The sequence below is a fragment of the Botryllus schlosseri genome, chromosome 5, assembly GCF_051294905.1.
Source record: "Botryllus schlosseri isolate E-star chromosome 5, Bs_hap1, whole genome shotgun sequence".
NCBI lineage: Eukaryota > Metazoa > Chordata > Ascidiacea > Stolidobranchia > Styelidae > Botryllus > Botryllus schlosseri.
In genome coordinates this window covers 570,367-594,957 of record NC_137240.1, presented here as the reverse complement: position 1 = coordinate 594,957, position 24,591 = coordinate 570,367, and the positions used below count along the sequence as shown (strand labels likewise).

Genomic DNA, 24,591 nt, shown 5'->3' with positions numbered 1-24,591 from the left:
GTTAGATTCAATACTCGAGCTCTCACCCAGAAACGATGCCTCCCGGAATCTTGAGATGTTCGCACATGGCCTCCTCGATGTGCTGGAAGATGAACGGGTGATTGCAGATCTTTCGCAGTTGCATGATTGTGTTGGCCAGCGTCTTGGCCCCTCCCTTGCCCTGTTTGCCTGCGAAAGGGAGTGCCAGATTATGATTGTTGCATTCGACCAGTTCGGATCCACACTTGCGGTAGGCCAAGTTAAAAAAGTAGCCTACACGCTCAACTCAATAACAAACTAGAAACCGTTACTAATTACTAGGGCAAGTTTTTATTGCACTAAAATCGCGAAAAAGTTGCATTTAATTTTTAAAAAAGTTGCAGTAAAAAGTTGCATTTATAATTTTTGCTGGATTATTAGGGTACGAGATACTAGAAAGGTTTCGTTGTAAAACCTAATTCCTGTAGAGCTGTCACATCCGAAACCCCTAGGTCTGCAAACTTGACCCAAGGCATTGCATAAAAACTCAGTCTTGGCGACTTAACATCAAAAGCCCAAAAATGGCGACCCAGTGAAAATGTAATTTTCGGTGGTCTCGCCTGGGCGTTCGTGAAACTATTTCAAATTTAAACGACAGAATTAATAAAGCTATATTTTTCTATATTGTTTGGGCATAATCGTGATTGCCAGGGGTAGTTCAACTGCTTGCTTACAAGTCATTGTGTCATAGATAACAGTGAGACGAAGTTAACCTATCATATAGCTCGTTGTTATGCAAATCAAAGAGAATTGCACCATACTAGAAATAGTTTATAGTGTTTTTCAATCACTCCTTTACATTTTTTCGCAATATTTGATACAAGTTGCAGTAAAACTTGACACGAAAAATAGAGAAAAGTTGCTAGAAGTTGCACTATAAAATCCCTCCTAACAGGTTAAAACACCATAAGACATAGATTCTGAGTATCTAGGAAGTTGTCGGAAGCTGTAAAAAAGATGCAAAAACTTGCCCTACTAATTACTAAGTTGTTCAAAACTCTCTTTTATTTCTCCAGTCAATGGACAAGTCTTCCATCTCTTCCGTTTTGGTATCAAGAATATAAATTAAAATATATTTGGCCAGCCGGACAAAACGCAATACCGTTCTCAGATCCGTCGGTAAGCAGCAGACTGTTGGCTTGCATGTGACTGTAGAGGAGTCTCTGTAGCGCAGACATGTCGCATTTCACCACGTACTCCACCTGGTCAGACAAACAAGATAGAGTCAGCGTGTTATCGGAACCAGACTTTTACAAACTACTGGAGTTTAAAATGCACAGTTGCACTTGCAACCACAACTACTCCCTTGGAAAACTAGAAATAGTCATTTTTTTTAAATCAGCATTAACATTCAGAATTAAAACTAGAATTACTCACTTTTAATAATCTGCAACTAGAACTAATCACTTTACAAATCTCCCAACTAGAACTAGAACTAGTCAATTTTCAAAATATGCTACTACTACTAGAAGTAATCAATTATCAAAAAGCTACTAGAACTAGAACTACTCACTTTTCAAAATCTGCAACTAGAACTAAAATAACTCAATTATCCTAGTACTAGAACTACTCAAAACACCAGGAGTCAGTTGACCTTAAACCAACTAGCTTGGCACTTACTACAAGCCTGTTCGAAACAGCACAGAACAAAAACAAACCTTTTCAGGCAGCTGCGACTCCACTTCTTTTTTGAGTCTTCTCAGCAGAAAGGGCCGCAACACTTTATGCAGACGGCGGATGATCAAAATGGTTTCCTCCGGGTTCAATTCCACTTTCTCCCCGGTCATCGCGAAAGGCGCGTTGAACCACTGCTCGAACGTGGTGCAGCATTTGAAAATGGACGGCAGCAGGAAGTTGAGAAGCGCCCACAGCTCGGGCAGTTTGTTTTGCAGGGGGGTGCCCGTGAGGAGCAGTCGGTGCGGACTCAAGTAATACGTGTTCAAGACTTGAGTCAGCTTGCAGTGATGGTTCTTCATACGATGGCCCTCGTCAACGATTTGATATTTCCAACGAATCTGCGAAAAATCACGGCTGGATTCACACCAGTTATAAAAGCAGATTTTCAAATTTTGATTAGAATTAGAATGACTAAATTCGCAAAAAGTAGATTTTTTTTCCAACAAGTAGGAATTTTTTAGCTTTTCCAAATTACATTACAATTAGAATTACTGAATTTGCAACTGAGATATATTTATTTTTACAACTACCGTACATTACAAAAACTTGAAATTTGTTGGGTAACTAGGAAATTTTCAGCTTTCCCAAATTAGATTACAATTAGAATTACTAAATTTGCAAGAACTTGAAGTTGTTCTGACAGCTAAGTTATTATTTTAGTTTTTCCAAATTACATTACAATTAGAATTACTGAATTTGCAACTGAGATATATTTATTTTTACAACTACCGTACATTACAAAAACTTGAAATTTGTTGGGCAACTAGGAAATTTTCAGCTTTCCCAAATTAGATTACAATTAGAATTACTAAATTCGCCAAAGCTTGAAATTTGTTCTGACAACTACGAAATTTTTAGCTTTTCCAAATTACATTACAATAGAATCACTGAATTCGCAACTGAGATATATTTATTTTTACAAATTACATTACAATTAGAATTACTGCATTCGCAAAAACTTGAAATTTGTTGGGCAACTAGGAAATTTTTAGCTTTCCAAAATTAAATCCCAATTAGAATTACTGAGTTCGCGAAAACTTAAAATTTGTTCTCACAACTAATATATTATTGGTTTTCCAAATTTCATTACAATTAAAATTACTGAATTCACAAAAACTTGAAATTTGTTGGGCAACTAGGAAAGTTTTAGTTTCTCCATTACATTAGAATTACTGAATTCTCAAAAACTTAAATTTGTTCTGACAACTTGCAAAATTTTTAGTTTTTCCAAATTACATTCAGTAAGAGTCACTGAATTCGCAAAAAGTTGAAATTTGTTCCGAAAACTAAGAAATTCTTAGTTTTTCTAAATTACATTACAATTAGAATCATTAAATTCGCAAAAACTTGAAATTTGTTGTGCAACTAGGAAACTTTTAGCTTTCCCAAATATTGCACAAATTAGATCACAATTAAATTACTGGCATTTCGCTGTAATTAGACTACACAGTGCGGAACGAGCCAAGCTCGCTGTACAAAATCCGTAATTCGAATTCAAATTAAGTAGGAAAAAACTGTGTAGCTTCAATTCAATTCTAGTCTAATTTAGAAAAAGCTAAAAATTCCCAAGTTGTCCAACCGCGGACTTGTCACCCACCTTGGAAAGAATGTGTTTGTCCTTGATCACATATTCGTACGTGGTGATGACCACGTTGAACCTCTGGCCGCGCAATTGCTGGGCCAGGTGCTTGCGGACCTGTGGCGCTCCTTTGTAGGCGATCTTGACCACGGACGGCGCCCATTTGTCGAACTCCATCACCCAGTTGGACAAAGTTCTGGAAACAAAAGACAGAGTCAGACAGACAGTATCATTGTTACGGCTGGGAGCTATGATTTGAACACTAATTTGAACCGAGTATTAACCTAACTCGAGTACTGAAATATACGCTACTGGCCACTTGGAGTTAATTTTTCAACAATAATTACAGTTTCATTGCTATTTTCCACCGTGGTATCCATTAAACCGCACTTAGTTGTAATGCAGCAGTAGAAAAATTTTTAATTCCATGATTTTATAATAAATAATTAAAGAGTTAGTCAACGTAAATACTTTTTATCCAAATCCAAATTTTTATACCGCAATAACTTCGCTTCTAGAGGTTGGAATTGAGCCAAATTCGGTGTGCATCATCTCTAGTGACAGCCTAACAATTTTATGGGGTCGACAGAAAAATTTTGAAATGATATTTTTCAATTTTTTAATGATAAATTCAAAACTTTCCACTGCATGTATCTCGCTTCTACTGGTTGGAATTGAGGCAAAGTAGGCGTGCAGCATTTTTTTAACCAACCTAACAATTTTATCAAGTAGCCAGTGAAATCTGAAGAAAAAGTTTTTTTGAACAGCCCTAGTATGCATTCAAGTATTTGGTATAGGGTCAGGTTGGGGTTAGAGGCCGCATAACAGACGGACACATATTGTTGGAGAACGTTACTGCGCTTTGAACAAATTCTTGCGTCCAGCGCCCTGATGTCTCCAAACATAATATTGCACCGGCAGTCACCCCCAAACAACACGTTGGAGTCGCGAGGGCCCAAAACTGCATGGTGCAATATTATTATAAAAAATATGTAAAAAACAATGACTTACGACAGAGGTACAATAACGAGGAAAGGCCCGTTGACTTGTTTCTTCTCCATCATATGGCAAACGAGGGCGATGGTCTGTATGGTTTTTCCGAGGCCCATCTCGTCGGCCAGGATCCCGTTCAGGTTGTTGTTGTAGAGCGACGTCAGCCATTCCAACCCTCTGATCTGAGAGGAGGAGGGTCAAAATATAAGAAATATTAGGTTTTAAAAAGGCGCAATTTCAACTACAACTACTCACTTTTCAAAACGCGCAATCAGAACCACAACTAGGCCTACTCACTTTTCAAAAATTGCATTTAGAGGTAAAATTACTCACTTTTCAATACTAGCAACTTGAACTAAAACTACTCACTTTTCAAAAATTGCAATCAGAACTAGAACTACTCTGAAATTCAGCACTTAGTTGACCATCAACCAAGTAGGATTGTAGTTTGTACAAGTCTGCAACAAATGTAACAGCAAAAATGTAGCTGTAAATTGTAATAGTAGCCAAATATGGTAAGTTTCATCATTCTTAAGGTTATTCTTGACCTCCCACATAACTTCAAGGCACCAGATTTGTGCGGCCATAGGTAAAACCACTAGGTATATTGGAATGATAAATTTAGCAAATATAATGAATTTTAGGATCAGAAAAAATACTACTACAGTGAATTGATATACAAGGAAATATTAGATGCTATATGTGACATAAATTTGAGTATTTCGAAAAGGGGGGCTTCCGACACTGTAATAAACCCCACACTTGGAAAGTCCACCGACCCCCACCCACCTGATATTCTTTCAATTTCCCGGAAACCATGATGGTGGGCTGCTCCGTGACACTCTCCGAGATGGAATGAGCCATCTTGTAATATGATTTGGAATCAAACGTTGCCGAGCCGTATTCATCGTCTATCGCGTTGGCAGCCTGCCAAATATATTGTCACAATTTGAGAAAATGAAATTTCTGTTAAAATTTTCATTCGTATTTTGTGGATTCAGAGTAGCTCACATCCATTTCTCATATTTTAAAAAAAAATTTGTCAATTTTTCATATTATGAGAAAATTAAGTTTTTGTAAATTTGTAAATTGACAAGATTTAAAAAAAACATTTTCCCATGAAGTGAAAAAAATGGACTTAAGCCACACGTATTCCACAGCAACTTCGCACTATAAATTTTATTAGTAAAAATTAAATAACAAATTGAAAAAATACATATACAATAGTGCAAAAAATTGAATTTCTAAAAATTTGAAAAATGAAAATAAGCTTAACTAATTGTACAATGACATCACAATTAAAATTTTATAACATAAACATTTAAAGCATAAGTTGAAAATATTCGAATAAAATTTTAGCAAAAAGTAGACTCACATTTACGGCCTCTTCCTTCTCTTCTTTATTCTCTCCCTGCTCCTCCTCCTGACTCTCTTCTTCCTCCTCCTGTCAAAAGCAAACCAAAGAACGTGACAAAGAAACCAAAGGGAACTGAGCCTCACTCACCTCCTCATCACTCTCTGTCCTGGGTGCCACTTGAAAATTGGGGTGCATTTCCAGCCAGGCGTCCAGATTTGATGCGTGCGGCGCGTCCTCCCCTTTCATCACCTCCCCGGTCTCCATGTTCAGCACCGCAACGTGCCGGTCCACTTCGTCGGACTGGAGAAAGTTGGAAATGATAAAATTTTTGCATTATTTTTGGAATTATGATCATTACAGCTACACAGTTTTATCAAAGTTACATGAATTAAAACTATAGCTACAGTTTTTCTTTCAGATTAGAATTAAAGGTTAGAATTAAAGCTACTAACTTTATTTCGAAATTAGAGATTGGAATTAAGTTTTATAACTAGTTTTTTTTTTCAAATTTCCTTACAGTTTGTCTCATAGCTACATTTTTCCAAATTAGATCAGAATTGGAATTATAGCTACAGTTTTTCAAAATCAACTTGGAATTAGAATGATAGCTGCAGTTTCTGACCAAATTAGATTAGTATTAAAAATAACTACTATATATTTTTATCCAAATTACACTAGAATTTGAACTATAGCTACAGTTGATTTTCCAAATTGGATTAGAATGATAGCGACAAACTTCCTGTTTTCAAAATTAGAGATTGGAATTATATTTATAGGCTCTAGTTTTATCCAAATTTACTTCCTATCCGAATTATAGCTATACAATTTTCTGAAATTAAATCAGAATCAGAATGATAGCTACTGCTTTTTTTTTCAACCCACTTTTGGTTCCCTCTTCTTCTTGCCTTTCCCTTTCTTCTTAGCCAACGCCACTTTATGCTCCTTCACCAGCTGCAGCAGATTCCCGATATACTCGTCCGTCTGCTTGAGCAAGTACGCCAGCCTCTTGTCCTTCTTCTCGTCGATCAGCTTCCGGTATCCTTCCTCGTCCTCTGCCATCAGCCGACGCATTCTTTCCTTTTCGATTCTCTCCTGTTCTTTACGCTGCTCACGTTCCGTGTTGGCGTGGTAGAGGAGTACCGCCTTGCTCAGTTTGGCCGTCTGACGACAAAACATGTGGTTAGTCACAAGAAATGATGTTTTTCGCAGAAAACGACTTACGTTTTAGACACCAGTAACACCGTAATTTTGTAATCTAGTATCACCAATTATGACCTATGTACCTTTTATGCGACCGCAAACAATATAACGCCACTTCTACAACACATTAACCATAATTTGGTGCATGCTGACCATGCCTATTTCAAAAGATTCTCGGAGGCATGGTATATTGATATTGAAATCAACCCGAATATTTTCGACTGACACTCGTCAGGGGTAATTGTCAACAGAATTGGAAAGAACATTCGAACTTTTTAGATATTGTTAATCAAAAAAATCACACCAATTTGTAGCGTAGTAAGTAATTTAGTGTTAATCACCAGGATGCATCTTGCCATTGCATCGCACCCCAAACCCACCTTGGCAGAACAGGAGCGATGATACTCTCTGAACTCCTTTCCGTGCTGCACGACGCTCTGCAAGAAATCGTGATGTTTCTGGCGACGTTTCTTCTCCGCCTCCAGTTTCTGTAGCTTCTCCATCCTTTCCGTGATACGAGCTTCCTTCAGAGTCTGAAAAAGAGGTTCCGACAACACTCAAACATACGTCATGGTACATTTATTCTACTATAAGCTTTCGACTGACTCTCATCGGGAGTAATTGCCAATAAATGCAGATATCGGAATTTGAAATTTAAAGATAAAATACTTACCAGTGGTTCTCAGACCTTACCGGCAAATCAAAAAACATTCGGAGCGAAAAAGTGTTTTCAATCAAAACGCATTGTTTTGTCACACGTAGGCTATAACCGTTGAAACACTTCCAAGACATAAAATTCGGACTGCACAGAGTAATAAAAAAATTTTTGTGTGCAATGGTAGCATATAGATATTTTACCGAATGTAGAGCCTTCTCATTTCTATTAGTCCACTTTAACCTACCAGACCAATTTAATGGGCCAGACAATTTTGCCAACAGCTAACAGATATCTGATTATTCCAAGGTCAGTCAAAATTAAGCATCTGTGTATAAATGGTATGACAGAATGATTACGTTTACCATTACCATTGATATAAATTAAGATTATTGCCGTTGTTAAAGACTTCTGAGTGTCAGCACAAAGCTAGCTCTTGAAATAAACATGAAAATTCCCAAACCTGTCTCTTGGTACGTTTGTAGGCCCTCGCGTTCAACGCGGTCTCGAGCGTGGTGTCTCGTTTCATGGCGCTCAGCACCTCTTGGCGCAGCTGCTTCTGAAATCCGAGCAAGCGCAGGGCCTTGAGCTCGATGGTGGCTTTCGTGCGCATGTCGTTGGGCAGGGAGGCCGGCAGTTTCTCCAACGAGTCAATCCGAGTCGCGATACGAGCTTGGATCCTGATAATAATAACAATATCACATGTCTGCAGGGTTGTAACCAAGTCACCGAGTCAAGTCTGAGACCAAGTCAGAGAGTAACAGGGTGAGTCTGAGGCTGATATACGAGGCTTGAATAATTCATATAGAACAGTGGTTCCCAACCTGTGGTACGCGAAGGTCTTCCAGGTGGTACGCGAGTAGATTCTGTTTTTTTTTCGGTCGAAGGAAGTTATTAGTTCAGTTGGGTTGATTTTGAATTTTTAAAAGTTTTTTGACTAGTGGTGAAAAAACAATTCCATGCATCTCATGAACCCGGGCTGATAGTGCCTAGTTTAATAGAATTTGTTAAAGCTCAAAATTGAGTGTTAAGTCAAAAAATTGTCAAAATTGTTTACAAAGTTAAAATTTTTGGACCCCTCCATTTCGTTTGTATCATAGATTTTGATATTTTACAGCTGGTAGCCCACTTTATAGGCCTACCGTTGTAGGCGGCCCATTGTCTGCTCATCGTTGGTCATAAACTGTCAAAAGAAACAAATAGGCTGACAATTGATATTGTGTTATGCTCAGAGTAGCCTACCGCATTGTCCAAACTGAAGCAAGACTGCCTGACATTGCATGGTTATTTTATCAAGAAGCTCATGATGAAAAATTGGGATGCATGACAACTGTCAGTATGAAGCAACATGTTGTGTGACCAGCAGTGTACGCACAGCTTCAGTGTTGTCAGCCAACAACTACTGCTGCTAAACGCTATTTCTCCATTCTTGGCAAGTAAGGACAGACACTTTCTACCCGAGAATGTAAGGAAGTATATTTCGTTGTACTACAACAAGTTTTAATTAACTCTACCATAATACGTGGTGTAACTACTGGGCCAGATATCGTGAAAATAAAGTTTTTCCATGTCAAAATTTGTCAGTTTTTAGGTTAAAAACGCTTTTTCGTGAGGACAGACAGTCCCAACCAGAAATGAATATAAGTAGTACAATTTTAACATTATGTGCGAAAACACCTATATAATTTGACTACGTGAAGTCAAAATTTGGTCAAAATCAAGTTTTTTTAGGTAAAAATCCTTCGATTTTAGGTAAAAAATCTTCCTCACAAAGCTCAAATACGTGAGTATGTCGTCATAAATGGTGAAAACATTTTTAACCGCCTTCGCCGTGCGTAAATTATGTAGGTGGTACGCAAGCACTGCATAAAACCTCGAAGTGGTACGTGGGTGGAAAAAGGTTGGGAACCACTGATATAGAACATGTCGAGTCTGACCTGTTCTCACGCTCCTGCAGAATGAGGTTGGGGTCGATGCCTTCCGGTTTTTTCAGGGGTGTTAACTTGGTCTGTTTGGGAGGGAGCTTCAGCAAAGTAGCCAGATCTTTAGGTGGTTCCGGCTGCTGGTTCTGAAAAAAAAAACTAATTACCGTCTGATCGAATGCAATCTAACGCGAGGCGGAAAACTCACGGCCGCACGGTTCGCCGATTTTGAAACCTCCGAGCTCGCGGCTGTTTTTTCACCGGAAGCCACTGAAACGAGAAGTCAAAGGTCAGAGCATCCATTTTCAAGACACTTCAACAAATTTACAGTTATTGTCAGATATGGACATGATACAAAAGAGACGTTTTGAGGTAAATTACGGAAGTATACAGTTGAATAATATATTCATATTGAAGGAGTTCTTGTATAATCTAAAAAATAGTGCATTAGCCATATGTTTAAAATTAGAATTCGGAACCAGATTTTTGATGTGAAAATATCAAACCCCACCTGCACTTGTCAGACTTTGCTGCGAAGCCTGCAAGCCGGGAAACCTTTTTCCGCAAGTGGCCTGCAGCAGCTGATGTGGGATGGCCTGCTGCCGGGCCAGCAGCTTATAAGCCATGATCTGCGTTCGCAGCTGATACAGCTGAGGGTTCGAGAACGCAACTTGACCAGGAGATGGGAGCGGCAGCCTGAAAAAAGGAACTACAGTATCACGCACTGATCGCGTGCGAACACTTGGAAACCATGATAACGAAATACCCGTCGTCCAATTCTCATCTAATTTGTGAAAAAACTGTAGCTAGATGTATAATTCGAATTAAATTTGGAAAACTGTGTAGAATTATAATTATAATCTGATTTGGAAAATAATCTAATCAAGTTGTCAAGTTTTTGCGAATTCGGTACTTCGAATTCAAATGTAATTTGAAAAAAACTGTAGCTAGATTTATATTTCGAATTTAATTTGGAAAACTGTCTAGCTATAACTATAATTATAATCCAATTTGGAAAATAATGTAATTCTAATCTGATTTGGAAATACTGTATAGGAGCTATAATTACAATTATAATCTAATTTGGAAAAAACTGTGGCTATATTTGTGACTATATGTATATTGGAAAAAAATGTGTACCAGTAGCTATAATTGTAATCAAATTAAAAAAAAAATAGGTATAATTCTAATCTAAATTGAAAAAAACTGAATCGCTATCATTCAAATATGAACTTATTCAGAAAAATAATGCGATCTATAATTCTAATTATAACCTCAAGAAAGTTGTCCACCTCTCAAAAACCTCACCTTTGTTGACCCGACTCTTGTTGCTGCTGTTGTTGTTGTGCTTGCGGGGCGGCCGGAGCCTGCGGTGGGTCCGGGACGGGCGGTCTCGGTTGGGGAGGAGCCGTGGGGGCTTGTTGGGGCTGTGGTTGCGGGTAGCGAGGCTGCTGGGGCGGGTATTCGTGCTGGGGTTGCTGTTGTGCGGGAAACTGCGAGTAACCTGGCACTGGAGAAAGAGAAATCGTTCAGAAAAGTTTGTCACACAAGAGTAGAGCAGCTTGAGAAAAAAAAGATGTATCTTCAATTAGCTATAAATCACTACTTCTGCTTGAGCAGATAGTTACAATGTTAATTCAGCGGTGAGACAGAAAAGGTTGGGAAGAAAACATAGGATGGAACTAGAGTTGGCAGACTTGTATAAACTACTGGATTTTTAAAGGGTGCAACAGGAACTAGAACTTCTTACTTTCTAAAATCCTCGACTAAAACTAGAAATACTCACTTTTCAAAATCCGCAACTACAACTAGAACTAGAAGTACTCAAAACCCGTTAGTTAGATGATTGTCAACTAATCAAATTGGTAGTTGGTGCAGGTCTTAGGGTTTGGCGCAACGATTTGAGTACTGGAATATGAACCAAGTATTAATAGTCATGATTCACGCTGGGTATTGACAGATGAGATTTCGAGTCCTGAAATTATACAACCCTTGTCGCTAAAGGTTGATTTAGCAACAAAAATTCTAGTTTTGACGGTGTTTTCACTGTAAAAGGCTTGGTAACTCGAGTGATCTTATATACTTGATTCCGTACTAAACGGTTTTGTCAAGCCCTCGAGATAACTTACTCGGTTGCTGTTGAACGGGAGGCATGTTATGGGCCGCGGGCTGAGGGGGCGCCATGTGCGGTTGAGGCAATTGTTGTTGTTGCTGCTGCGCCTGTTTGATGAGCTGCAGACATCTGTGATAGCGAGGGTCGTTGGTCTGTCCCGAACGCTGCATCTGGTCGGCCGTCTAAAAGTATGATTTTTCGCTCAGACAATAGCAGACCTGATCAACACTTGAACAATACGAGTCGCGACTAACTCAAAAAAAGGCATGTCGTCGTCTGGCATGAATCGTGATGCTGTTGTTGTGTTGTGCGATGTTTTCCATTGCCAGCTCACAGTCATCAGTACTGACAGTGGCATTCGAAACCCCTCCCATTTCAATCAGAAACAGATCAAGACTTATTTTAGTTTATCCTATATTATGGTAAATTCTATCGGTCTGATTTTTCCATCATTTTTGTTTGCAGGCCTGCTGTACCGATTAATTGACCAAATATGCGACAGGGTTGTAACCAAGCCTCAAGGCTCTGAGTCACAAGTCAATCCGACTTTTATAGTTTTGACTCGAGTCAAGTCATTTTCAATTCACCACCGAGTCCGAGGCCAAGTCATTGTGTTGACTGCTCAGTTTCCAGTTAAAGTCTTGGTAAACCCACTTTTTATAACTTTGTTTGGTGATATCGAATGGTTCGAATTTATAATATACAAATTTTGCTCACTTTTAGCAGTTTCTGGTCGCCTTTTCAAGTACCAGTTCCAATAGATGAAATCCCAATAGTGTGGTTACTTTACTATTCTTCGTACTTATAAATAATGAAATGTCGGTCTTGGCCGTTTGAGCCTAGAGTCATGCGTAATGACTGGAGTCCAAGTCGAGTCAATGAACAGATTTACTCGAGTCGAGTCATTTCCGTAGTTTGAGAAAATGACTCGAGTCAAGTCGAGTCATCACAAAATCGTGACTCGAGTCATTACAACCCTGGTTTGCCACCAATGCTAAATAATAGTAGAGAAATGAACTTGAAACACTCGTGGATACACGCACAGACCTGTTTCCACTGGTTGACTTGCTCCTGAGAGTACTGTGGCGGGGCTTGCGAGGCCGGCGTTTGAAAATGCGTCATTTGTGCCGCAGGGTGACCTTGATTGAGGGGCCCGGATGGGGCGGGGGGACCGGGCTGCATACCTGGAAGAACAATATAATTGGGACGCTGGGCAAGTAGAGTAAGTGGCGTGTTTGGACAAATTACAGGGAAATGTCGGCGAGCAAATTGTACTCGAATTTTTGACATATTTCTCTCATTTAAACTAAAAAATGTCTTTAGCTATAATTGTTATTCTAATCTTATCATAAAATTTGAAAATTCGCTCACCGATGTTGGGGTGATGTTGCTGCATCTGGGGTGCGTACTGGGGCTGAGCCTGCTGATTCATGCTCGGCTGGCTGGATTGCACGTAACCCGCTGAAAAAGAAATAACAACTCAGTATCTAAGAAAATTTACGGGATTTCTAGATTACTCTAACTAGAATTAACTCGTTGCCAAGTCCGTTTGACAAGTGAAATCGACATACCCTGAGGATATTGATAACTGGGAGGCTGCATGGGGGGCGCTGTCTGCTGCGGGGGCGGTGCCCCCATTTGTTGGTCCATAGCTGCTACTGTATCGCTAAAGAGTTATGCTACAATCTGTTGATGAATGGAGGTAAATTGCAATCGTGAAACGAGTTTGCGTAAAATGCGATTCAGTGCAAAAGGAAATGATGATGCAAAAGTTGGAGGGGGAGGGGTGAACCAGAAAAGGCACTTTTTCTAAAAACCAACACCCGATAACTAACGAAACAGGCAAGTGCAGCGACATAAATGGTGAATCACAAATGCAGAGACAAGCGGATTTACTGTTTTTGATCATTTATTTCGTATCACGCCTAAAGCCAAGTCCATACCCGAAATTGGCCGAAATTTTATTCAAAAAACTCGCCAGAAAATAGTAAATTACAAGTTCCATGTTCAAGTCAAAATCCTGCTTCAAATCGTCTTAAATTTCCAGCGATGAAATTATATGTTCATTGTCGGTAAGGAAATTACATAATTTCGAGTGTCCATATCCGAAATCATGATATAAAAACCAAAATCAATGCTCAATTGCTCATCTCCGCAGAAAAGGCACGTTTTCATACACCTAAACACCAGAAAACCAACGAAAACAGGCAAGGCACAGTGCGGCAACAAAATATTAACTCCCGACGAATTTTATTTCAGTTTGACCCAGTTGCAAAAGTTTTTCACCGTCGTGGAAGCCACGTCTTGCAACAAAAACGACTTCAGCCTCAAATTTCTGTCGTCCGTCAACAGCACCACGTTTCTGCGCAAAATTTTTTCTCCGTTGACGACGACGTCTTTATGTTTCGACGCCTGAAATTTTGACAAAGAGTGAGCGCTTTGTAGAATAAAATCGTCGTTATTTCCATGCCCGGTGGATTCTTCGCTACGAAAACGTAAATTTTTTAATTCGGTCCCTTTTTTCGTCAGAACGCTGAATTTCGGATGATTTTCGGAAACGCATTTTTTAATGAAAATAACAGCTTTTTTAGCGTTCTGTTGCACTTGTTCCGCATGATTCGTATCTTCCTTTTTTTCGGTCGTAAGCCCTTCTAACTCGTTGACCACAATTAACGGGGTGGCTATCTGAAATTTTCCGCAATTCGCCAGCTTTTCGATGAGATGCAGGAAATCGATGAAGCAATTCGTGTCGGGGACCAGATATTTGGGGCAAATTTCCAGTTTCACTCGTTTTTCCGAATGCAGGCTCGAGTTCAACCGGTCGTCTCGCCTGTCCTGGAATTCTTTTTTCACCTAAAAAGGAAAAGAAAGCGAAAATCGATTTGAAAAATTTCGGCAAATTTTTTTTGACAAATCTCAAATTTTTATCATTTATACTCAGCTACAAGTAGAAGTAGCGATTCAAGACGCACGTCAAAACTTTTCAAGTGTTCAAAATATGGAGCAGAAAAGGGAATTCAGGACGATTTTTTGCAAATATTGAATCTACCAGGTATCAAAGTAGTTGAAAGGAAGTATTCCAGGTTTCACCTAAAAAACCGAAAACTGATAGTAGAAACGGATTTAGTCTAAAATCTGACTTGAATAATTATTGCAAATAGGCAAAATGCAGTTCTGTAAAATGACAAAAATTTACCTGCAACGAGTCTCGGAGTTTGCGAAGTTCACGAAAATCTTCGACATCTTCCGAATTTTCCTCGTAGCTTTCGTCAAGAACCTGGTATTCCTCAGTTTCCAGCTCTGTCGGTATGGCCACTGAGTTCGGTGCAACCCCCCACGAACTTACTCTGAAAAAAATACGAATAATTCTAGTTGTCAGTAAACTAATTCTAATTCAATCTGTGAAACGTTTCCTATGCCCTTATTTTAATCCTAATTTAATTTCTGGTTTTCCTGAGAATGCTACAGGAAAACTGTATATTGTAAGAAACGTGCCAAGCTCTGTGTATAGACATTTGCCGTTGTCGTGCTCATGATGTGAAGTTGGGTAAAACTGTAGCTACAATTCCGATTCAACTCTAATTTGGAAAAATATGTCGCTAAAATTATAAAACTGTCTAGCAATAATCGTAATTCTAAGCTAATACGGGAAAAACTTGAGCGTTATTCCAATTCTAATCTAATATGGAAAAACTGTGTGGATATAATTCTGTTGTATTCTTATTTGGAAAATGGTTCAGCTACCATTCTTATTCTAATCAAATTCGGGAAAATTTGTGTAGCTATCATTCTAATTCTTCAATTTGGAAAAAAAACCATAGCCATCACCATAATTCTAATAAAATTTAGGAAAAATTGTGTAGCTGTATTTGTATTTCTAATCCAACTTGGAAAAAAACGGTGAGGCTTTCATTCTAATTCAACTCTAATTTCGAAAAACTTGTAGCTATCATTCTAATTCTGATCAAATTTAGGAAAAATTGTGTAGCTATCACTATAATTCTAATCAAATTCGGGAGAAAATGTGTAGCTATCATTCTAATTCTCTAATTTGGGAAAAAAACTGTGGAGCTGCAATTCTGATTCTAAACTAATTTGGAAAAAACTGCAGCTATAATGCCAACTTCAAATCAGAAGAAACTGAAAATGATCCACTCGCCCAACACGGACCTGGTGGGCGCGACGCTGACATATTTCCCTCGCTTGAAGGCCAGCAAAGGCTCCTCCATCCCGCACAGATATTCCAAGAAGTCCCGAACCAGACACATCCTCACCGAGTTCTGGACAAACTCAAGACGGTCCGGGGTCGCGTCCTCGCTTTCCACAAATCGCGGGTCGCTGAACGCGCTCCCTGAAAGACGATGATTTTAGGATACAAAAATTGATCGTTTTTTTCAACTATGACACAAAAACTAGTTGATTGTTACAATTTCGGCTTTGTAATGTTCAAAGTGGTTTTGAGAGAGGTTTGCCTCGCACTTGTGATCGTCAAAATCATCATAAAAGCTTTCACCACAGAAAATTTTGATAGCAAAGTAACGTCAGCAGTTTATTCCCTCCTTCAACAAATGCTAATCTTCAAACAGGACAAGATTTATGAAAAGTTCTGATACTAGCATAATTGCAGAAATTCAATTTGCAATGTTACCCAACGGCGAAAACCCGCACAGCTGAAGGTCCTCGGTCAAGAAAACCTCTTCCAGACCGTCGGCCATCTCGTCGTAGATTCTCACTTGAGGCTCGTAGCGAGGCAGGTTGCATACGACGTTGCACAGAGACGCCAGACTCTCCCAGATATCGAGCCCAGCTCCCACCAGATCCTGAAAAAGCGGCAGTCAACGTATCATTTCAGATCACAAAGAAATATCTCCTAATACTTGACTCGAACCATTAGAATTAATACCCCATTCCGATTTGAATATTCATAATATTATGCCCAGGCCTGATCACTCGACTTACCTTTGGGGGTGGGTACCAGAGCCTCTTGTTCGCGAACATCCAATCGAACGTGATTTTGATCGAGGGCAAAAGCAGATATGACTCGGCGCAATCGAAACCATCGGTGCGTAAAGCCGCGTTGAGTCGATCTACCGCGACAGCCAGCATGGAAAAGGTCAGCTGCAAAGCTCGGTGCTGGTTGTCGCGAAAATCTTGAGCAGGGCCATGTATAGAAAGTTTTTCTGGAAATAATCAATTCTTTATATAACTTGTTCTTTAAGGTTGTTCGCAAATAACTTCTTTATTTCAAATTTCACTGGCTATTCCATAAAATTGTTAGGTTGGCTAAACACGCACAAAATTGGCTGAATTCAAACCAGTAGAAGCAAAGTGATTTGTGTTCAAAGTTTTGTTTCTGAAGTAATAGTCTTTACGATGGTTGATAATTTAGGAAGTACATAATTTAGGAATTAGCAACCGTATATACTATTTTTCAAATCAGTTTTGTTTGTAAAACACTCTACTATTTTCGGCTGACACGGAGACCGTTTATAGGTTCACACTTTTATTTGGGTGCCTTGGATTAGACTTAAATCAAAATACAACAACCATCCACGTCAACTGGAGGAGTGTCTGCACTATCTAAAAAAAGTACATTGGGCGTAAGCTGTCTCTTGATGGCCATTTCATATATGATAATAAGATTGTTGACACGCAATGTTCTCCACAATTCAGCTCAGAAAGCTCACCCGCGTTCAAGACAGCAAAAAGATTGATGGCACAAATCTGCAGCATTCTGCTCTGGGCGAGATCGCAGACGGCCCCCTCGAAAAGGCGCACCGTTTCCGCAAATAATCCCTGAAATCGATCCAGTCCGATACGAGTGAACATCCGACCGTGCAGATGCAGGAACGAGAGTACGAAACGTCTCGACAACTCAACAGACGACAATTCTCTCACAATGACTGGATCCGATTCGTCCTCTGGAAGTATCCAAACCTCGGCCCGTTTATGAGATTCTTGACCGCCTGAGCGCTGTAGATTGCATAGTTCACAGATAAGAGAGGATTTGGGATTGAAAATTAACGATTCCATAATTTAAGTCAAAGTGGGATGAACTGGCAGCAGACTTGGACAACTAGAAAATGTTCCGTTTTTCTGAATTAGATCGGAATTATGACAATACAGTTTTTTCTAAATTAGACTAGAATTAGAATTCTAGCCACACATTTTTTCCAAATTAGATTAGAATTAAAATTACCGAATTTACGAAAACTTGCAAATTAAGTTCTGTTCGTATCAAATTGTTAAATTTTCATAAGCAAGAGAATCACAAATGTCTGTACAGGAAGTTTGGTTCATTTCGCAGCCGAAACTGTTCTCCTGCAGGATTTTCAGGAAAACCAGAAATTAGATTAGAACTAAATTTAGAGAGTGAAAACATTTTGCAAATGAGGGTAGAGCTGGAATTAGAGCAAAGAACACTCCACAAATTAGATAACCAACATTTATTGCCAATTAGACTAGTAATATCTAGTTGTCCAAGTATGAACAAGTACAATACATACTTTTGTACTCACTTGGTTGGGGGATTCCGCGTGCCCCGCGTCCTCCTTCTGCTGCTGCGAGTCAAGCTTCCTCCTGACCTCGTCAAACAGGGCCATGAGAGATTCTCTGGCCGACAAGATTGGATTGCTGGCCACGAGAGACCTGACGTAGAAGTAGACCGCGTCTAGTTTGTGTCGAGTCTTCACCGCTAGTATCGCAAGCTGGTTGTACGGACGACCGTTCTTTGGGGCCAGCACCTGAAACAGAGAGATAGCGGTTCATGAGCACGAGTTGGTAATTTTTCGTTGACTCGAGTCAATTTCTTAAAAATGAAAAATGAAAAATGACTCAAGTTGAGTCACTTTTTAATGAACTCGACTTGCACTCGAGTCATTGCGAATGACTCGACACATTGTGTATGAGTTACTCAAGTCTCGTATAGCAGGACCGCAAATTGATACATAGGCTCAGAAGCTGTATTTTATCTGTTTGAATAAACATGTTAAGAGCGAGAAAAAATTATGAATGCGCAGCCTCTGATATTATGCAAAAGTTTCACAAAATGGAGTTGAACCTGACTTGGACCTTAGGACTTGGTTACAACCCTGGTTGATATCGCATATGTAGAAATATATATATATATATATATGTACATCCTCACCTGTGCTTGCAAGTAACAATGCCTTGCCCTCCCATAGTTGTTAGAGTGGGTGGCTTGTTCGCGATAACGAGCGATGTCTCCAAGACAGATGAAAACACGCTGACAAGTGAGCGTGGCCAGCGACGAACGTTTGCCCGATTTCAGTCGATGCCTGGGGAGAAATGAGATTTTGTTGCATTGCGCCACTCAAGTGGTCATGTTTTTGGGCTACTCTCACTTCTACTCAAGTTTTTAGGCAAAACCACTTACTTTTTATACAATAGGTAGCCTAGCTAGTGCTTGTACTCCAGTAGAAATCACAACGCTACGTGACCCGTCCTACCTTTTTCTGGCCGCCGGGCTGTTGAGAATATCCTTGAGATGGAAGCGGTGTTTTCGCTGCAGGTTCTCGAGCAACGTCTCGTAAAAAGCAGTGCCTTGGTCGAGCAGGAGCACGAGATTGTCTCGGAGCTCCGAGCTGTCCTGCTCCGGGCAAGAGCGAACTTGATCTCTCAAAATCTCGATAACCTGAACGCATTGCAAATCACATCTGTAAGTAAATATCTGTACGTTAATTCAAACTCTTTTTCCTTGTAATGACCACCACATAGTTACTGCAACTGGTAAGGTTGAATTTATCTTGCGTTATTTTTAAAATGACATCATTGCTATACACTTTGCCACATCGATTTTCATTTGAATCGCTTTTTGCATGCTTGATATTGTGTTAATGAATGATGCGGAATTTTCAAATATGCACTTTTTATGCGCCCACAAAGAATATAACACCAGATATACTCTTGATAAGGAGCACACAAAAATTCTTTCGAGTTGATAATATTATGCCGCAATGAATGTAGCCTTGAAAGCAATAACAGATTGCAAAGTGAAACGCGAAGCTGGGAAATCGACCCACCTGATAATATACGTTCTTCCAGAGTTTCTGATCAAGATTCTCGTTCGCGGCTTCTTCGATTTCCCCGACGATGACTTTCTCGTACAAAATCTTCAGTTTATTCCGAGTCCTGCTCAAACTCTGGTTGTATTCCTGAACACAGATTTTGATGACTAGATCATTCTATAGCTGTTTCATGAAGGCAGGCATTCTCAATACTTTATATCTATTATAGGCAGAATATCAGTCAATCAGGGTTATTTCAGCAAAATTCAATGCAATAAAATTAGTATCTCCATTAGCACTTAGCCACTTGAGTACCAGAAATTCTTTCGGTAAAGTTTATTCTTGTAGACCTGGTTATGTCTTTGCAAGACAGTTTTATAGTAACTTTGGATTTTAAAGGGTACACCATACATGCATGTAAATCTAAAAGGTATGCAGTTAAAAAAGTTTGATAACCCCTGAATTAGAAGGAATGTTTCTGACCTAAGTTCTGCTTCGCCAATATAATTCAATTTTAAAAGTTTTTTTGCAAATTCGGCTTAATTTAGGCTTACCATACGTCCTCTTTCAAGAGGATTTGTCCTCTTTTTTGACTTTTTTGAAAGTGTCCTCGGAGGACGCTCTTTTGTCCTCTTTTTTGAGATTTTGTCCTCTTTTTTGAAAATTTAGGTCAGATTTAGAGCAAATTGCGGGTGATATGCGGCGGGTATTTCGGAGTGAAAAACGGTGATTTTAGCTCAGAGTGGAAAGATGACCTTTTTTTTAGTCATCCACCTAGCAATGCGGAAAGAAAAACGGTATTTCGAGCTCTGAGCGGAAAAGATTTCCTTTTTTTTTGAGTCAACCGATCACAAAGTGGGAAAAATTCACCGATTTTTGAGAATTCTTCTCCGGTTTTGCAAGTCTCAAATTTCTGAAAATGTGTCCTCTTTTTACATTTCCAAAATATGGTAAGCCTATTCTAATTGCAATTTAATTTGGAAAAACTGTGTAGCTATCATTCTAATTCTAGTCTTATTTGAAATAGTTGACTCACCTCCGAGTCAAACGAAGGCGACGCCAACAGGTTCGAAAGCGTAGATTCATATCTCTCGGCTTCGTTGAGTATCGCTATAATCGTTTTATGTCTCATCGATTTGGATTGTGATGCCACAGTATCCTCGTCCTCCGACAAATTCTCCGAATAATGATACCGTCTCGGACTGTTCGTTTCGCAAACATTGTAGCTGTCGTCGTGATAAGAGATGGGGTACTGTCTAGGGGGTGATTGCGGGGTAAAACGGGGGTTGCGAGCGGGCTGTGGAATACTCGGAACGATTCTGGCTCGATTAGCTTGCGCGTTGTAAACATTGTCGCTTTCATGCAAATGAGCCTGCTTGTGGCTGGGACGGTTTCTCCGTACCAGGATCGGTTGTTCGGGGTTCGAGGGGTCGTACAGCCGAGGCTCGTCGGATTCATAGTCCGGTTGTTCCTAAATAAAGCAAAGTGAATGAGAATGACATTTCGTCTGAAGATTGCGTCGAAAAACCAGCGTTGGGAGCAATTCACTACCTTGAGTCAAGTAACATTGATTCATAGCACATTTTGAGTTTTTAAGCCAAATTACTCGTATTTTAAGGTGACTCAATTTAAGTCAAGTCGCTCTATTTTTGGAGTTTACTCGAATTTTGAATGCGTCTCGAGACAAGTCACTCGATTTTTAAAGGTAACTCGAGTCAATCTAAGTCACTCGCTTACGTCAAGCTCGGTCACTTGATTTTTGGAACTGACTCAATTGTCGGAGTTGACTCGAGTCAAGCCAAGTCACTAGATATTTTAAAGTGACTAGGGTGAAGTGAAGTCAATCCACATTTTTGAAACGTCATGTAAAGTCCTTTTGCAAATCGACTCGAGTCATTCCGACACTGCTCAAAACGAACCTCTTCGCTGTCTCTGGATGAAACGGAATGGGCGACTTTGTAAAAGTCTCGGTTAGATCCCATCGACGCAGAGGACCGATCTTCCTTTGATACATCAGCAATCTCGATACTATCTTCTTCAATATTGACTTTATCGAGGCCGAAATTCAACCTCCGTTCGTCGTCACTCAATTCCGAAAAGATTTCGTCTTCTAGGCTTGACGCGTCTGTAGCCGTCACCTGCAATGTACAAGAATGGACTAAATCAGACTTATACAAAATACTTCATTTTCAAAATGTACACCTACAGCCAGAACTACAACTGATGACGTTAAAAAATTGTCAACTTACTAAGACACAACTAACTCAGTATATTCAATTCCGAAGCAACTCGATCATCAACACAAACATCATTACAAGGTTGAAATGGGAAGGGTTTCAGCCCACAAAGCCCACCCCCTAGCTCCGACAATGCTAGTAGTGAGGACTCTGAGCTAGCAATGGCTCCAAGAATCTCTCACGACGAAAATGTTTTCTGGTTGTTCGGGAATTTAAATATACAACTAGAACTAGCCTACTCACTTTTCAAAATACGCAACTAGAACAACTCACTTTTGAAAGTTTGCAACTAGAACTATAAGTACTCAGAAGACCAGTAGTTCATTGAATGTCAAGTAAATAGATTGGTGGTTTGTACATGTTGGCCTGAGCTCCATGAAAAGAATGGAACAAATGCACTCACTTGCGGACTCCATGTTTCGTGTACGAGACCAGAACCTGCATAGTTATCCCAAGCCAATTCATCATCATCACTGAAAATACAGTGCATCGTAGGATTTACAAACGCAAACATAGTGAGGCTGCAGATTTCCAACCTCAAACAAAACATAACTCAATATGTAGGAAGCAAACCAGGGAATCAACTAGATGGGAAATGAACGTTTCATGTTAAAGCAGTTGAAGATTTGTCACCAGTAGGCCTACCCTATTTTCAGCAAACAAAACATTTTTTGAAATTGTTTACAAGAAATATCATTGAAATTGTATTCAACCGTCAACATACTCGAAACTGATCCAACCAATAGGTATGCTAAGTTCGAACTTCTGCCAGAAAATTGCAACAGATCAAGGCCAAGATAGAGAACGTTGAGAAGGTATTTCCAATAAGAATCAAGAAGGTAGAGCTGGTAGGGAAATTTGTTGGAAAACCATTTTGAAACCAGAAATTCAGAGAGGACATCGGTCCAGTCACCAGGATGAATGATTTCACATTTTTCTCAGTTGCCTATGCCTCATACCCTATACCCTGCCATACCTCAAATCCTCGTCCGTTTCTCCGACCAAACGACTCGGCGGATTCCGTTCACGATCCAACATTGCGTGACGTGGCTGCCTAAAAACAAAGCATGCAAGATTATTCCGATGTCGGCTTCAAGGACTTTAACGCCAAGGACCTTTTTTCTTCTTTTTTAGGATTTCTCGTGGCGTCAGACTTGTTGAAATTGTTCGGCAAATTCCGATTGGACAACCTTGTGATTCCGGGTTGATAGACTTGAAATCTGACTGGCTTCTTTTTTTCTTTCGCTGTTATTGCAGTATGATGTGAGAATTCTTGGAGATACAAAACTTCAATATGCAATTGAATAATATATCAATATTGAAATAAACCCGAATATTTTCGACAGACACTGATCAGGGGTAATCGCCTGCAAATAGTAGAGTAAATTGGAAAAAACATCGCAGTCAATTGTATATTTTAACATTATACACGAAATCTTGTGAGAATCGGAGACAGAATTGTACTCCAGGGTCTCAAATACGTAAAACACAGAGGCATAATTTGAAAAATGTCAAAACTCAATTACCCCTTAATCTACGAAACTTTGAGAAATAGAGAAACATTACCATAATCAATTAACAAACCTGTCTAGTGTCTATAGAGCTATAGTCAAATAAACTTGGATATGATAAATTGAAAAATTTATGCATATGAGAAGAACGGACTGAATCAGTCTTGTACGAACTACTCGATTTTCAAAATTGGCAACTAGAACTGGAACCACCGACTTTCCGAAACTAGAACTACAAGTGGAACTAACAAGGCCTTAAAACCAGCAACTAAAACACAACGAGCTAGATTCAATTCCGAAGCAAGTCATTGTTTTCGATTTTAGATTTATTATGGCTACCAGGTTTGGAGGCCAAGTCACTCATGATCTCGTATGGAATATAATTATACCTTCAGTTTTTGACGTTAAGTCAATTTTTTTCAGCTTCTCGTGAAGTCGGCGAAGTAATTTCTCATCCACTTTGATCACTTCAACTCTGTGGCGCTCCGTCATTTTATTTGGTATCTCAATATTTACGATCTACACAAATAAAAGAAGCGTAATACGTCATGCAAGATGCGCATTCTAACAACATATGTTATATTTTATCAGACACGCATAATAATAATCAAAATCAGATAGTAGAAGCTTACTATCAATATTTCCATTCACTGCCTGAAATATTATCTGAATGACAGAGCAGACATTATTGCCAACCGGCAAGTGATCAGCATAATGCCTATTTTATTTACATTAATCATCCATTCTTCCACAACAGTGACTCAAGTTTTAATTCAGCGACCGGTTGTTGATAATTTCAAACATTTTTGACAATAAAAGATTCAATATTTTTCTACAACACGCTCATAACTACGTCAGTTCAATAGTATTTTACTCTTCTTCAGAGTGAATTTCTTGGAATCTTTGTTTGAACTCCAAAAACTCCTCGTCGGTCATCGTTTTGAACGGGATCGTCTTGCCAGTTTCGAAAGCTTCTATTCTGTTTCTCATGCTGCTAGCTTGGTACATTCCAATCGCAGTGAAGACTCCTCCCGAGATTAGAATATAAACAGCCGCCTGCATCTTCGAAATGTCCGGTCCGTGACCGCTCATGTATCTACGACCGACGCATCGCGCTCCATTATTTGTCAAAAGCTTCTTGCTGAATTGTCGCGATAAGTTAGACATCGAATGCGTGGCTACTCTCGTCAGCATATCTGCCAGTTTTAGTTGCAATTACGGTGAGAATATGACTTGTTACACAAGAAACGCGCAAGCAAAGTCACTCAAAGCACCAAAGCCAGCTACGTCACGGGCGGTCGA

At 39.5% G+C, this 24,591-nt stretch overlaps 3 protein-coding genes across 3 annotated transcripts in view; all 3 read right to left on the bottom strand.

The window, feature by feature from the left end:
* The window catches only part of LOC145438525 (SWI/SNF-related matrix-associated actin-dependent regulator of chromatin subfamily A member 2-like), a 20,298-nt gene extending 7,074 nt beyond the window's left edge, over positions 1–13,224 (bottom strand). Inside the window, exons 1-19 of the mRNA XM_080315857.1 lie at positions 13,086–13,224; positions 12,886–12,975; positions 12,562–12,698; positions 11,531–11,696; positions 10,710–10,911; positions 9,913–10,097; positions 9,610–9,671; positions 9,417–9,547; positions 7,943–8,159; positions 7,205–7,357; positions 6,507–6,785; positions 5,772–5,924; positions 5,643–5,711; positions 5,057–5,194; positions 4,286–4,449; positions 3,293–3,470; positions 1,677–2,033; positions 1,121–1,220; positions 27–168 (exon numbers count right to left, since the gene is read on the bottom strand). Coding sequence (XP_080171983.1) covers positions 27–168; positions 1,121–1,220; positions 1,677–2,033; positions 3,293–3,470; positions 4,286–4,449; positions 5,057–5,194; positions 5,643–5,711; positions 5,772–5,924; positions 6,507–6,785; positions 7,205–7,357; positions 7,943–8,159; positions 9,417–9,547; positions 9,610–9,671; positions 9,913–10,097; positions 10,710–10,911; positions 11,531–11,696; positions 12,562–12,698; positions 12,886–12,975; positions 13,086–13,164 — 3,002 coding nt within the window. The 5' untranslated portion in view covers positions 13,165–13,224. The remainder of the gene's footprint in view (positions 1–26; positions 169–1,120; positions 1,221–1,676; positions 2,034–3,292; positions 3,471–4,285; positions 4,450–5,056; positions 5,195–5,642; positions 5,712–5,771; positions 5,925–6,506; positions 6,786–7,204; positions 7,358–7,942; positions 8,160–9,416; positions 9,548–9,609; positions 9,672–9,912; positions 10,098–10,709; positions 10,912–11,530; positions 11,697–12,561; positions 12,699–12,885; positions 12,976–13,085) is intronic.
* Positions 13,209–23,815, bottom strand: LOC145438528 (telomerase-binding protein EST1A-like). Its single transcript, XM_080315861.1, has 16 exons — positions 23,679–23,815; positions 22,894–23,023; positions 22,755–22,832; positions 22,182–22,251; positions 21,461–21,679; positions 20,578–21,012; positions 19,557–19,688; positions 18,984–19,168; positions 18,662–18,812; positions 18,033–18,257; positions 17,202–17,487; positions 16,474–16,694; positions 16,163–16,334; positions 15,685–15,865; positions 14,711–14,861; positions 13,209–14,367 (listed from the first exon to the last, which is right to left on the bottom strand). Exons 1-16 carry the CDS (start codon positions 23,779–23,781, stop codon positions 13,765–13,767), a joined length of 3,342 nt encoding a protein of 1,113 aa, XP_080171987.1. The 5' UTR covers positions 23,782–23,815; the 3' UTR covers positions 13,209–13,764.
* On the bottom strand, positions 23,808–24,591 carry LOC145438538 (uncharacterized). Its single transcript, XM_080315870.1, has one exon. The coding sequence runs from the start codon at positions 24,481–24,483 to the stop codon at positions 24,160–24,162; it is 324 nt and encodes a 107-aa protein (XP_080171996.1). The 5' UTR covers positions 24,484–24,591; the 3' UTR covers positions 23,808–24,159.